Source organism: Cynocephalus volans, chromosome 9 (assembly GCF_027409185.1).
Source record: "Cynocephalus volans isolate mCynVol1 chromosome 9, mCynVol1.pri, whole genome shotgun sequence".
NCBI classification, from domain to species: Eukaryota; Metazoa; Chordata; class Mammalia; order Dermoptera; family Cynocephalidae; genus Cynocephalus; species Cynocephalus volans.
Genome location: NC_084468.1, coordinates 123,067,919 through 123,082,195, shown reverse-complemented (window position 1 = coordinate 123,082,195; position 14,277 = coordinate 123,067,919). Strand labels below are relative to the sequence as shown.

General features: G+C 35.2%; 1 protein-coding gene across 3 annotated transcripts in view; it reads right to left on the bottom strand.

Moving 5' to 3' along the window:
* Positions 1-14,277, bottom strand: part of NAA15 (N-alpha-acetyltransferase 15, NatA auxiliary subunit) — a 74,045-nt gene that overhangs the window by 25,558 nt on the left and 34,210 nt on the right. For all 3 annotated transcript variants that reach the window (XM_063107808.1, XM_063107807.1, XM_063107806.1), the window contains exons 7-12: positions 10,046-10,165; positions 8,555-8,650; positions 8,295-8,401; positions 5,184-5,256; positions 2,072-2,241; positions 274-426 (exon numbers count right to left, since the gene is read on the bottom strand). In XM_063107808.1, coding sequence (XP_062963878.1) covers positions 274-426; positions 2,072-2,241; positions 5,184-5,256; positions 8,295-8,401; positions 8,555-8,650; positions 10,046-10,165 — 719 coding nt within the window. The remainder of the gene's footprint in view (positions 1-273; positions 427-2,071; positions 2,242-5,183; positions 5,257-8,294; positions 8,402-8,554; positions 8,651-10,045; positions 10,166-14,277) is intronic.

Sequence of the window (14,277 nt, the reverse complement as noted above, 5' to 3'; positions counted from 1 at the left end):
AATAAATATTAATTCCCTTAGCCCCTAAAAAATTCAACTGAACATACACCAGTATAAACCAGAGTTTAAAAATTCATTGCACAACCATCTAAAAAGAAAATGTTTTATACTAAAGTTGACCTCAGGTTTTTCTGATATGGTGACTTAATTAAAATCTGAACTGTTTTGATATTAAAAATATTAAAAACAAACTTTATAAAATGAGCAGGGTATACAAGTATGAACTGGCTCAAGTCCTGTTTATTCATAAGAAAGAACACTAGCTGTACAAACCCTTGTAAACTTTGAGCACATTTCTTCAGCCTCTTTAATCAAATTGGCTTTTAGCATGTATTTTGCACACTTGGAGTTGATAAATCTGTCTGCTGTATCCAAGGCTTGGGCCTCATCCATCCATCTTGCAGCTTCTTTGATATTCCCAGCATGCTTACAAAGGACAAAAGCAAAATAAATCAGTAAGTATGCTAATTTTACTGTGCAGGTTACCTGTTAATTACTGTGCTTATTGTTACCTGTTAATAAATAATTAAACAAATGAAAGAAAAGGTATTCTTCTGACTCAAGATGCTAATCAGTGTAGAAGCATGCATTCCTCCATAATATAAGTCCTGATACCTTTCTGGCCATCTAGAATGTAGGCTCTCTGACAGTAAAAACTTGCTTTAATAGTTATATCTACTTGTAGTGAATTCAATTATGTCCCCCCAAAACTCCCTGAAGCTTGAATTGTGTCCCCTAAGTTTTATGTATTAGAAACTTAGCCCTCATTGTGACTGTTAAGACGGTGGGAAATCCTATTACGGTAATTGAAAGGTGGAGCCCTGTAGGGGTGACTGGATTGCAGGACTGTCTGGTAGTGAATGGATTAAAAATGGTGGCCAGGGGCGTGGTTCTGAGGGCTTTAAAAGAGGAGAGTCTGCCTTGCTCTCCCTGCTCTCTCTGCTTCCACAATCTTGCAATGTGAGACCCCTGGGTCACTGTCACCACCACCGGATGGACTTTGGACTTCCCAGCCACAGAAACTTACTATAAGCAATAAACTTCATTTTCTTTATAATTACCCATCTCCAAGTACTTTGTTATAAGCAACAGAAACAGACTAATACACTACTATTCTATCCCCATTGCTTACAACAGTGCCTGGCACATAGTAAATATTAAAAAATAATTGTTAAAACAAAGAATAAATAATAATAGAAATCTTTAAATTAGAACAACACAGTTCAATGTAAAATTCACAAAAGGCAAACAGATGGCCAAATTTATACTCCAAAGAAATCATGAAAATGTTACTAATTAGGACTATTAGAGGACATTCACCAATGACCCTTATAATGCATCTAACTAGCCCATTAAGCAAAGCCACAAAACTGATAAGCACAACCTGGCTTTAAAAAGTGTTTTTTAAATATTACTTATTTCATTATTTTCTTCCTAGATGAATTATTGGTTTACAGTCACTCCCTCAAGAGCTTTGATTACTAAATTTTATTTGCAATAAGACAAAGAAGAGCCAATGTTAAGATGATAGAACATATGACTGGAGATTCTCACTCAATCAGGGCCCAGGAGTTGAGGAGTCAAAAGAGATAAAAGTAGAATTCGTAAAAGAATCTTCAAATTTCAATTCATTAGCAATACCAGATACTAATAGGTAATTAATTATACTCAAATGTTAATAGAAACACACAGTTCACAGCAAACATAATTATTTTTGAATTAACCATATTCTTATTCCCCCAAATCAAGAAAATAATCATATATATGAGAATATATAAACATATATAGATGAATAATATGTATGCATATATGCATGTATATAGATATAGATGGACGATCAAATTAGCATGACCATGACAATCTGCAAGTAATCAGACTGAGAAATGTACTTCTACTTTTTCTTTACTTTCTTTTTTTGGAAGAAGTTCCTAAGGAAATGTACTATACTTGTCATACCATGTTTTTGAGTCATCAATTATGTCATTTTTCTTACACTTAGGATCTCTAAAATATAGAAATAATTTTCACTAATCTCATTACCTTATAAGAAAAAAAGAGCAAAGAATTTTACCTTATAGATTTTAGCTTTCACAAGAAAGAGTTCTATCAGTGTAGGTGTGCTTTCAATAGCAGTATTTATGTATTCCAGAGCAATAGATGGTTGACCAATTTTGTCATAATGTTGTGCCAAGTAGTACTGGACCCAAAGTAATGTGGTTGGTGGTTCTTCCTTTCCATCATCTTTAAAAAGCAGGGGAGGGGGAAGGGAGAGGGAAGAAACCAGATTAGGAGTTACATATATCAAGAGAGTACCTCCTCAAAATGTCTCCTTTATTAGTAAGAAAAGTAGTTTGAGGTAGTTTATTTATATAACTAGCTATAAAACTACCCCTGCCTAAGTTTATAAGATCTTTGGAAGAACCATGTTTTCTATTCTATATCCTTATAGCCCCTAGCACAATATCTTGCAAATAATAACTTTATACAACAAATATGGGAGATAAAATAAGATCAAAGATACAACCAATTATCTAAAAAAAAAAACTGAAAGGGGTGGGGCAGACAAGTCATACTACAACTATTAGAGTGTATTGATCAGGGTGTTATTTATGGGGACAGGATGGGCATCAAAAGAAATTTTCCATTAACTTGAGGTTTTTAAAAAAAAAAGCCCTGGGTTTCTAGCTTATGCATTAAAGTCTACATAAATATACTTGTGATGTGGTCTTTTGAATTTTGGTGACTATAATATTCTTAATAGATTTTAATACTATACTGAATATGCAAAGATGCATAATTTAGGTTGAATGAAAACTACACCCAAAAAATGAGATAAGTAGAAAATACTTAGTCTCCATTTTAGTTCATGATTTAATTTTAATATACTCACAAGAAAATGTGTAAGTTAAATATACAACTCACACATTAAAAATATCTTTTAAATACAAATTTCTAAAATCTGAGAATTGTTATCTGTTTTCAAAGAAAGCAATAAATTGCTTATTTTTTTTCTAGTAAAAGCAAGATGGCTCAGTGGACAAACAATAGGAGTGGAACTCACCAACTCCCGATCTGATAGATCTGCAACAAAAGTGCTGCATATTCTTGGGCATGTCATTGAACCTCTTCCAGATTTGTAATATATGTAGGAAAATGCTGATAATCAAAGGAACATCATGATGATTAACCAATGAAACTATGGTAACGTCTTTTTAAAAGTACTATTAAAATTAATTTGAGACCTAGAAACAATGATCAACCCAATAGCAATGAGCATCCCAGGTCCCATACTGGGCTTTCCCATTATAGGAACCAGATCTCCTTGGAAAAACAATTGATTCCAGATCTGCAGTGGCAATGTACAAGATATCCTGGAATATCCTGTCATACTAAGCAGCAAAGAAGCTATCAACTATCACCATGGCATGTGAAAGACCGGACCGTTTGAGATTTAAAACTTCAAATAAATTTAAATCCATGAATTCATAATAATACTTTTTAAAAATGTATTTGCCATCTTTGAGGGGGCTAATAAACCAAATCATTAGGGGATAATCAACCAAAGTTTTAAAATTGGTAAAAAAAACAAAAAAAGTAGGGGAGAAAAAAACTTATGCTTCTCCTATACAAACTGAAATATTGGGTAAGCAGATAACAGATGAACAGAAATTTCTTTTAAGATAATAGAGAAGGAATGATATATCACCAGTTGGTAATTCTTATCACTTGCAGACATCAAACATTATATGCTTACTGATGGAAGAATAATCTTTTTTACCCTACAAAATAATCTTTTTACCCTTATGTTTAAAAACACAAAAACAAAAGCAAAACAGGTTAGTCAAGCCTCTAGTCAGACTTGTCCATTAGAAGATTCTGAATGACGAATGTTCTGTATCTTCTGTCCAATAAGGTAGGCATTAGCTATATGTGACTACTGAACAAGCATTTGAAGTGTGGCTATTGCAACTGAGAAACTGAATTTTTTGTTTTACTTAATTTTAAAAATTTTCATTAGCCACTTGTGGGGGAGAGCACAGCTTTACAACCAACTACCAATTTATAGAAAATTCAGAAGACAGAGGAATAACATGTTAAGCAACACATGGGGGTACATTCAGCAAAATTTGGAATGGGAAAACTCAAGAAAAAATTTCTTCAGCAAATAAATTACAGTAAGAAGAGATGGAAGAGAAACCTATAGTCCAAAAGAGACTTTTTTAAAAAAAGATGACTGGTAAGGGGATCTTAACCCTTGACTTGGTGTTGTCAGCACCATGCTCTCTCAAGTGAGCTAACCAGCCATCCCTATATAGGGATCCAAACCCATCGCCTGGGTGTTATCAACACCACACTCTCCCAAGTGAGCCATGAGCTAGCCCTAAAAGAGAGACTTAAAAGACTTATCAACCAAACTCAAATAAAAATCTTATCTGGATCTACATCCAAACAAACTTCAAAAAAGGAAAGGAAAGGAAAAAAATATAACATTTGTAATATAACTGGAAATGTGAACATGGACTGGATATTCAATGTTAAGAAAGTATTAATTTTCAGGTGTGATAATGGCATTACAGTTATGTTTTAAATTAAGCCCTTATCTTTACACATATTGAAATATTCCTGGATGAAATAATGTGATGTTTGGGATTTGTTTCAGAATAATATGGGAGTAGAGAGAAGTAGGTAAGGATACAGATGAAGTCAGTTTGGCCATAAATTAAAATACTGAAGCTGAGTGCTGGGTAAACAGAGGATCCTTATATTATTGCTTTTAGTTTTATAGGTGTTTTAAATTTTACATAAAAATTTTTTTTCAATAAACTAATGTGGTTGTTTTCTAACAAAATATTATCACACAATGTGCAAATTAATGGATTTTCAGGTTTTTTTTTTTTTTTTTTTTTTTTTGTCGTTTTTTCGTGACCGGCACTCAGCCAGTGAGTGCACCGGTCAGTCCTATATAGGATCCGAACCCGCGGCGGGAGCGTCGCCGCGCTGCCAGCGCAGCACTCTACCAAGTGCGCCACAGGCTCGGCCCATGGATTTTCAGTTTAAATGGAGAAAATTTAAATGCACTACACTTACTGACTAAATAATTAATAACTGACCTTCTGATTAAGAATTTCATAATGTATTAAAATTTTCAAGATGTTTTTAAAACATAAAACTTGAGCACTTACCATTGGGATTAAATAACCGGCAGCTTTTTAGAGAGGTTTCATAACCTACTACTAATTCTTCTATGATTGCGACCTAGAGTAGAAACACACAAGCACACGTTAATAGAAAAAATACAGTCACTATTCCTGTGTGAACTCTGTTATTTACTATTAAAGGACTAAAAAAACACCCCAACACACATACACCTTTATAAATCTCTTAACTTTAAATCAAAAATAATCATACATTTGGGCGGATATGCATTAAGACACAACTTTCTAAAAACCTATTGGTAAACTCCCTTTCCCTGATAGAAAATAAAGCATCAGCTGAACCAGAAATCTGAAAAGGGGTGGACAAAGAGAGGCAATGTTGTGAATGATTTATATCTTGATTCATTTTTATCTCAAATGACATAAGTAATACCCACAGTGATGTAGACTGGATGCCCTCCAACCTCACTGAAGCGTAATCCCCACTGTAATTGTTGAGAGTGGGAAATCCTATTATGGTAATTGAAAGGTAGGTAGGGCTTTTGAAGAGGTGATTAGATTGTAGGACCATGCCAAAGTGAATGGATTAATAATGGTGGTCAGGGGTATGGTTCTGAGGGCTTTAAAAGGAGAGCATGTGAGAGGTTAGTCTCTCTTTGCTCCACCATTTTCTGCAATGTGAGACCCCTGCTTTGCTGCTGTAAAGCCACCACCAAAGAAGACTCACCAGATGTGTTCCCTGGACTTGGGACATCCTAACCTCTGAAACTGTAAGCACTAAATTTCATTCTCTTTAAATCACCCAGTCCCATGTATTTTGTTATAAGCAACAGAAATGGACTAATATACAGTTAATATTTGCTCTTTAAGAATCAAGAATTAAATGCTATGTGAAAACCTAAATTCCCTAAGTAGATGAAAGTAATCAACTCTCAATTTCATAACACAGGGGAAAACATCAGTAAAAGTGAAGCATAGAACAGTTGGTGGGTTTCTGAGGTCCCAGAGAATGGCTGTCCAGGTTCTAGTTTCTCCCAAGTTTTGACTATTCTACTTGTTCCTGGATTCCTGAAAGATCTATGAATACTAATGATTTATTTATTCCCTTCTTTGTTTAATCCATTTTTAATGGACTTCTCACACTATGGAAGCTCCTTAAACGACCTCAACTTAACTGACCCAACAGATTAACACCAGCTCTCTCTGAATGGTTACAGCTAGGTTATTCTGACGCACTCCTGTTCCCTTCCCACAAGTTGAGCTACATGCTTACCAAGACTCAGTTTTGTTTTCCCAAATCTGTTTGAATCAGTTGCATTTATTATCATAATGGCAGAAATTAATTCAATATTAGGTAAACTTAAGAAATGGAAACAAAAAGAACTGTTTCCTTAAGTTGAATACCATGGAAAGACTCAAAGATAAATTAAGTATTAACCAATTTAGGTATAAATCAGAAAATGATAAATAGAAGAAAATCATAAAAATATAGGATTCTGTACTTAAGACTACTTCATAAACATCAAATTCTCACTCTCCCAAAACTAAAAGTAACAGACCCTATTTTATGGACATGATTTAGGCAAGGAAAAAAAGTGAAAGAGCAATCAATAAAGCCCATTCCTTAGGACCTCCCCCCAAAAAAGACTGGCAAATAAATGCACACTGTGCTTCAGGTTAAAGTGTTCAGCATGTTTAATCAGTTCCATCTTTCTGATTCTTCAATAACTTATTTTTTTAAGTGCAACCAGCATGTCCTGATGACACTGTACATGCAAGCAAAATAACCTAAATTAAGGTTAAAACATCCTTTAAAGGGGCCGAGCCCACGGCGCTGGGAGCGCAGCGACACTCCCGCCGCGGGTTCGGATCCTATATAGGACTGGCCGGTGCACTCACTGGCTGAGTACTGGTCACGAAAAAGACAAAAAAAAAAAAATTCCTTTAAACAAGCATTTTGAATATTATAACACATAGCTGAAAGAGTAAATTGACTTACTGGGAGAATAAACAAACTCTTCTGACAGAATTTTTTTTTCTACTGAATAAAAGAAGGAGAAAGATTACTAAGCTAAAACTTAGTTTAAAAAAAAAAATCACTTCTCCACTCTTTATACAGGAGTCTTTGAAACATCTCTGGAAAAGTGTGGTTTTAGTTCAAAGATGGTAATTTCTGGCTTTCTCAATCTGTATAACATGTCATCTTATTAAAAATAAGTAGAAAAGTAACACCAGTTTTTGGCACACAATAAGTATTCAAAAAATATTTGCTTAGAGAGGAATACAACTTGCAGACTTAACATTTGAGGAACATATATTATTGTTGTGTCTTCAGCAACATAACCTCCAAGAATGAACATTCTAGAATTAGAAAACAGACCATTTATAAATTATTTATTATTTGAGACTTAAAATAGAAATTTGAACTGTAAAAGTCATAGATTTTTTTATACAAACCTTAGGGAAGAAAATTTCCCTGGAGTTTCCCTTGGTACTTATTACATACTCAGTCTTTCCTTTTAAATTTGGCCATGAGAATAACAACTAGGTTCCAAAGAGACTCTACTAGCATTTTTTGTGCTGTATTCTTTTCTTTGTAATTTGCTGAAGATGAAGCCACCACAGTAGGGTGCCTCTGAGGTATCTGAATTCAAAAGAGGTGTGGGTACTCTTATTCCTTGAAACAGACAGATCTCTAAATTTAATCCAAATTTAATTTCCATGTCATTACAAATATGTTAAATATTCAGTCAAATTTCTCTACCTGCATAAAATACAGGTAATTTTAAATTTAATACAGAGTAAGTATTAAAAAAAAAAAATCACTCTGACTTTTGACCACAAACAGATTAAAAATAATGGAGAAATCACTACCTTACAAACCTTTTATAATCTACACTGACTCATTAAAGTATACAGCAGAAACAAAAGAAAACAAATAAGCACTAAGTTACTGAGCTAAGAGAAAAGATGATGAAAAGGAAGAAAGAGGTATAGAAGCATTTAAACTGTAAGTTGGGAAGGCTGATATCAGATTCACAAAACATGTACTATTGTGTATACATAATCAACAATCAACCATTCCAAATACTGAGCAAAGAAATGAGAGCCAAAAGAAAACATTGTATTTTGATTTACCTTTTCTTTATCTTTGTATAATGACCTCAAAGTATTGAAGACTGGTGGACAACCCTTACTGAAATTCATTCTTAGGAATTTATCCAAACATTCTTTAAACTTCTCACCTTGAAAGAGAAAAATCCTGTTGGATTACATTTACTCAGACAAGTCTAACAATGTGTACCTTAGCTTTAATATATATACTCATACTTAAAACCAAGAAAAGAAATTTTAAATCACTTTAGTATTTTCATTTGTTTGTAATTATTCTCACTTACCAGATAAAAAGTTTAATGGTAGCCTTCTTGGCACCAGTCCCCTGGGATATTTAGTCCAGGCCTCCTCATATATTTTTAGCCGTTCTAACATATTAGCTGCAAACAAACAAACAAAAAAATTCTTTTTGTATGTAATTATAAGTTGTATTTTTGGGGGGGCAAATTATAAATTTTTCAAAGTACATAAAAATTATAATATTAAAAAAATTTGAAAATGAGAAGAAAATTTTTTGTAATCTTACACCTAAATATATCAACAATCATTTTAGAATATTTCTTTACAATATTTTCATATTTTAAACACCTGTAATCATATAAAATACATTTTCTTTATCCTGTTTGGCTTTAGGTAGGCTTTCAAAATCTGAGAACTCCTTTACTTTAGTTCTAAAAAAGTCTTGATTATGTTTCCATATATTACTTCTCTATTATTCTCTTTAGCTTCCCCCCTATAACACCTCTCCCTTGATTTATTCTGGAGCTTCTGTTTCTAACCCCTATCTTCCATTTCTCCACATATCTTTTATATTTTGTCTTTTACTCTCAGTGCAAATGTTGAGAGCTTTCCTCAGTTTAGTCATCCACTTCATTAATTTTTCCTCAGCTGTGGCCTCTGTTCTTTTCAATCTACTAAGGTTTTTATTTCAAAAAGTAAGATTTTCATTTCCAATTGACACTTTTCGTAACTATTCATGTTTCATGGCTGCAATTCCCACGATTCATCTTGGATTCTTCCATCACCTCGTGCTCTCTTTCACTGGCACTGATGATTACTGTTCCTTGCTGGTATTGCTATGATAGCTTGAGAATCTTTGTTACAAAGTCATCTGCAGCAAGAGGCTTCTCTTTGTATATCAATATCGGAAACGGCTCACTACCAGTCTTGAGGGAAACATAGCTTCAAATCAGATCATACTGGCCAAGGATCTTGTCTATTTGTTTATTGGCCTGTCCCCACAGTGGGCCCCATTTGTGGGAGAGGATGATTGGAGGGGGAGTGTTGGCGGGAAGTGGCACAGAGAGTCTCTGGACCGAAGTCTATTTAAGCAATAGAAATGTAACCTCTCTTCCTACAAAGGAACGGTGCCGCTCACTGAGCATGGATACATTCATGTGACCCCGACAGGACACTCTGCTACAGCCACAGCTTATCACAGAGGTTATGCTTACTTCTTTCCTTTACATCTCCATTTCTGTCAGTGGAAATTTTCCTTTCATGTTTTTGATGCTACTATGCATTTGTGATTTTTTTCTGAAGCTGCTCCTAAAATTCTTTTTTCAACCATTTCTATAAATTTGTAGTAGAAGAGAGGTCTCAGAACATGCTCAAGCCGCCATATTAAACAGAAGTTTGCAAATGTGCTTTTGTATTCAGATTCTGAACCAATTCTTAACCACGGTTCTTCTAGTTGTACTTTCCAATTAGTTAATGAAATATATATTAACAAAAGAAGCAATCAGAACTTAGAAAGCAAATTTTAAACAATATACCTGGCTTGAGTGCTTTTTCCAAGCCTTTGTAATAGGCCCAGTTTTCAGGATTTCTCTCTTGTAATCCCCTATAAACATCAGCAGCATCTTCCAAACGACACAATTGCAACAGAAGTTCCCCTGATTTGGGGGAAAAAGAAAATTAACTAAATAGCTGAGGAAAATCTTCTCGTTGTAATTTCAACTATTCTTCAGATTTTCTCTTCAAACCTCATTATAAATCAGTGTTGGGAAGTAGATGGATCTGGTAACTCCTGAGTTCCCAATTCCCTTCAAAAAGACCATTCACCATATTATTTGATTGTCCTCTCCTTTTTTGAAGTTTGTATTACTTACATGCCATCCTCTTTACATCTTCAGTTTATTCAGGGAATTTGTCCAACTCCAGGCCACTTTCCCACATTCACTGAACACACTGTCATCAAGCCATCACCTATTCAACTATCCCCATACCATATGAACAACTTCCATATCCAAATTAATATCCCAGGTCCGGCCTCATGGCTCACTCGGGAGAGTGCGGCACTGGTAGCGCCGAGGCCACGGGTTCGGATCCTATATAGGGATGTCCGGTACACTCACTGGCTGAGCGTGGTGCTGACACCACCAAGTCAAGGGTTATGATCCTCTTACCAGTCTAAAAAAAAAAAAAAAACAAATCAACATCCCAATCCAACACCCTAACCTTATGATACCTAAATCAACTATTAAACAATTCTGCTGTAGTAACCCATAATCTGGCCAACCAAAGAAGCATCATGCTCTAAGCTTAATTATCTTCCTTCTTCTTGTCTCACTAATCCCTACTCTTCAATCTCAGAGAAAAACTCATATTCTTTTTTCTTCAGGCCTATCAGCAACTCACAGACTCACTGCTTGCCTTCCGTGGGCTGCAAGACCCACCACATCCATGAATGACATTAACTGTCCCAAGTATAAAATCAATCTTAAAATCTAGATTCCCTTGTTTACCCTACTAATTTTTTTTTTTTTTGTCGTTTTTTCGTGACCGGCACTCAGCCAGTGAGTGCACTGGTCAGTCCTATATAGGATCCGAACCTGCGGTGGGAGCGTCACCGTGCTGCCAGCGCAGCACTCTACCAAGTGCGCCACGGGCTCGGCCCTACCCTACTAATTTTAAAACCTGGATCATCCCAATTGTTTGTCTGCTCCACACTTTCTCATGTAAGGAAACAAGTCAGTGGTTTCACTAGAAATACATGAGCTTCAAAGTCATATAAGCTTCAAATACTAGTCAGGATTCCTTTTCTGTATCCTTAACAGGCTCCCATTCAGCAAAGGTATTATTTTCAAACCACTACTTCATCCTTGCAGCCTTTGTTCTTGTCAAGTAATAAAAACAAACACTTATTAAGTACTTACTATGTGCCAGTGACTTAAGTGTTTCACATGCATTAATTAATTCAGTTCTCAGAATTCTATGACATAGGTTACTATTGTTTTCATCATTTTAAAGCAGAGGGAACTTAAGTAAACTTGCCAAAGGTCTCTCAGATAATGTTGGAGTTAGGATTTGAATCCAAGCAATTTAGTTAAAAGAGCACATATTCTTAATATCTGTAGCAGTGGTTCTTAACCAGTGACACTTTTGCCACCCAGGGGATATTTGGCAATATCTGAAGACATTTTGGTTGTTATATTAGGGGTGGCAAGCACTACTGGCATCTAACAGGTGGAAACTAAGGATGCTGCTAAACATCCTACAATGTGCAGATCTCTACTCCCAACAACTCAGGACCAAAATGTCAACACACCCAAGGTTGACAAAGCCTGCTTTATACTAACCAAAAGCCAATTTCACTGAAAACAAAAATTATTTGCAACTTTACTCCTCTACACCACACCCATCCTCATTCCTTTCCCTTAATCTTCTCCTACCTTTTCTTTGTGGAAGGAAATAGTGGTATTAGAGTTAACAATAAAACATTTTGCCTTCCTATGCCGACTCATCCACTCCAGGAAAAGTTCCCAGTGATCCTCACCATCTCATGCTCTCCCCCCAACTACTACCACCAGCAACAATGCTTTTATTGCTAGAATTTCCAAAGACTGATTCTACTGTCAGTTCCTTTCTATTTTCTTTATATACCCTGTCTCCAACACCTGACTCAAAGCATATTCAACACATATTTTGTGGAATGAACTGATAGCCTTGTTTCCTATTTCATGCAGAAAATGAAAGCAATTAGAAGAAAATTCCCATATACTCACTAACTCTACATACCTACGTGCCCATATACTCTATCATCTCTTCTTACTGTGGATGAACTACTCATGTTCTTATCTAGTTTATCCTTCAAATTATCCTTTAGATCACATCCCCTCTTCTGTATCAAATATTGTCTCTATTGCATCATTCTCCAGTCAGCATAAACACACGTGGTAAAAAAAAAATCTTCTTTTGATCCTATATCCCATTTCATCTACCACCACCCCATTTGTTTCCTTTATAGCAAAATTCCTTGAATGAGTCATTTATTCTTCCTATCTTCAATTCCTCTACTCCCAATTTCATTTAAATCAACTTGAGGTTTGGGCTTTTACCGTCCTCCTTCCAAATGCTCAGAAAGTGCTTTTGTTAAGGTCACCAATGATTTCCAAATTGCTAAAATCCATTGGCCAATTTTCAGTCCTTGTCTAACTTGCCCTATCTGCCATTCTTCTTCACTAATAAAGATATCAAAAGGATCACATGAAAAATAGTCATGTATTTCCATAAAGAAACTGAGGCCCAAACCTTGCTCCTGGTCATACACAGCTACTCAGTAGCAACCCAAACTAGTTTTTTTCCAGACTTGTGATCTTTCCATTAAGTCCGAAATATCTTTCCTTTATAACTTATAGACTACTAAGGGATAATCAATTCAAAGGAGAGCTGCCCTGTGTCTACAGTTCACAGCTGAGCTCCAGGAACCACAGACTTTCAGTTTTTCTTGCCAGTAGTATTATCTTCGGATGAAAGTTCATCTGGCAAATACTGACTATACCCACTATGACTATACCCACACAGATACTACATTTTTTCTAGTGTTCAACTTCAAAGTGAGCCAAAGGATTTTGAAACCAGCAAACTTCAGTTCTTCAGACTAGCAAGGGCAAAGAAGCATTTCACATGACAATTCTCAAATATTACTTATTTCAATTACCTGCTATTCTTCTTTCATTTTCTATTATCACTTCCTCAACCTCTGAAACTATAACTCTTTTTCCCCAGCGCTCTAATAAATGACAGCATTAAAGCCACTTATTTAGGGATCTACCCCACCTATCACAATCCATACATTGTGAATCCAAATTCTGGTTTCCTTTCCTTTCAGAAATCATGTTCTTTTCTATGTCCTCAAAGACACTCAAATTAACCATAAAGACCTTAGAAATGTCCTGTATGTATTTTGTAAAGACTAATTTATCAATATATATTACTAGCAATAAAGAAATCTGGCATACACTACACACACTGTAGTTTTCCTAGTAAGCTATTTCTAAGAAATTTAATTCTGGACTTTCCCCTTCGGCTTTGTACCTGCAGATTCCTCCGCAACCATGTCTGACAAACCCGATATGGTTGAGATCAAGAAATTTGGTAAGTCAAAATTGAAGAAGACAGAAACGCAAGAGAAAAATCCACTGCCTTCCAAAAAAATGATCTAACAAGAGAAGCAAGCATGTGAGTTGTAATGAGGCATGTCCCACCAATATGCACTGTACATTCTACAAGCATTGCCTTCTTATTTTATTTCTTTTAGCTGTTTAACTTTGTAAGATGCAAGGAGGTTGGATCAAGTTTAAATGGCTGCCCCTTTCTCACATCAAAGAATTACTAACAACGAAGGCCGCTCCTTCCTCTCCCACCTGCCTGTCTAGCTGGCAGTGAAGGAAAAGAACTTGCATGTTGGTAAAGGAAAAGCTGGGAGGGATGACAGTGAAGTCTAGAGTTAAAACCAAGCTGGTCTAAGGTATCCTGCCAGCTGTAAAATGTAGTTTAATCAGAGTGCCATTTTTTTGTTTAAATGATATTAATTATTGGAATGCACAATTTTTTAAATATGCAAATAAGTATTAAAACATAAAAAAAAAGAAATTCAATTCTGTCTCATTAAACTAAATAGTTGTCTACTGTGTTTTGATCAAACCCTGCAATATTTTCAATACTAAGATACTTTATTTAAAGAAAGGATGTTATACTGAGTCATCTCATTTAACAATTTTTA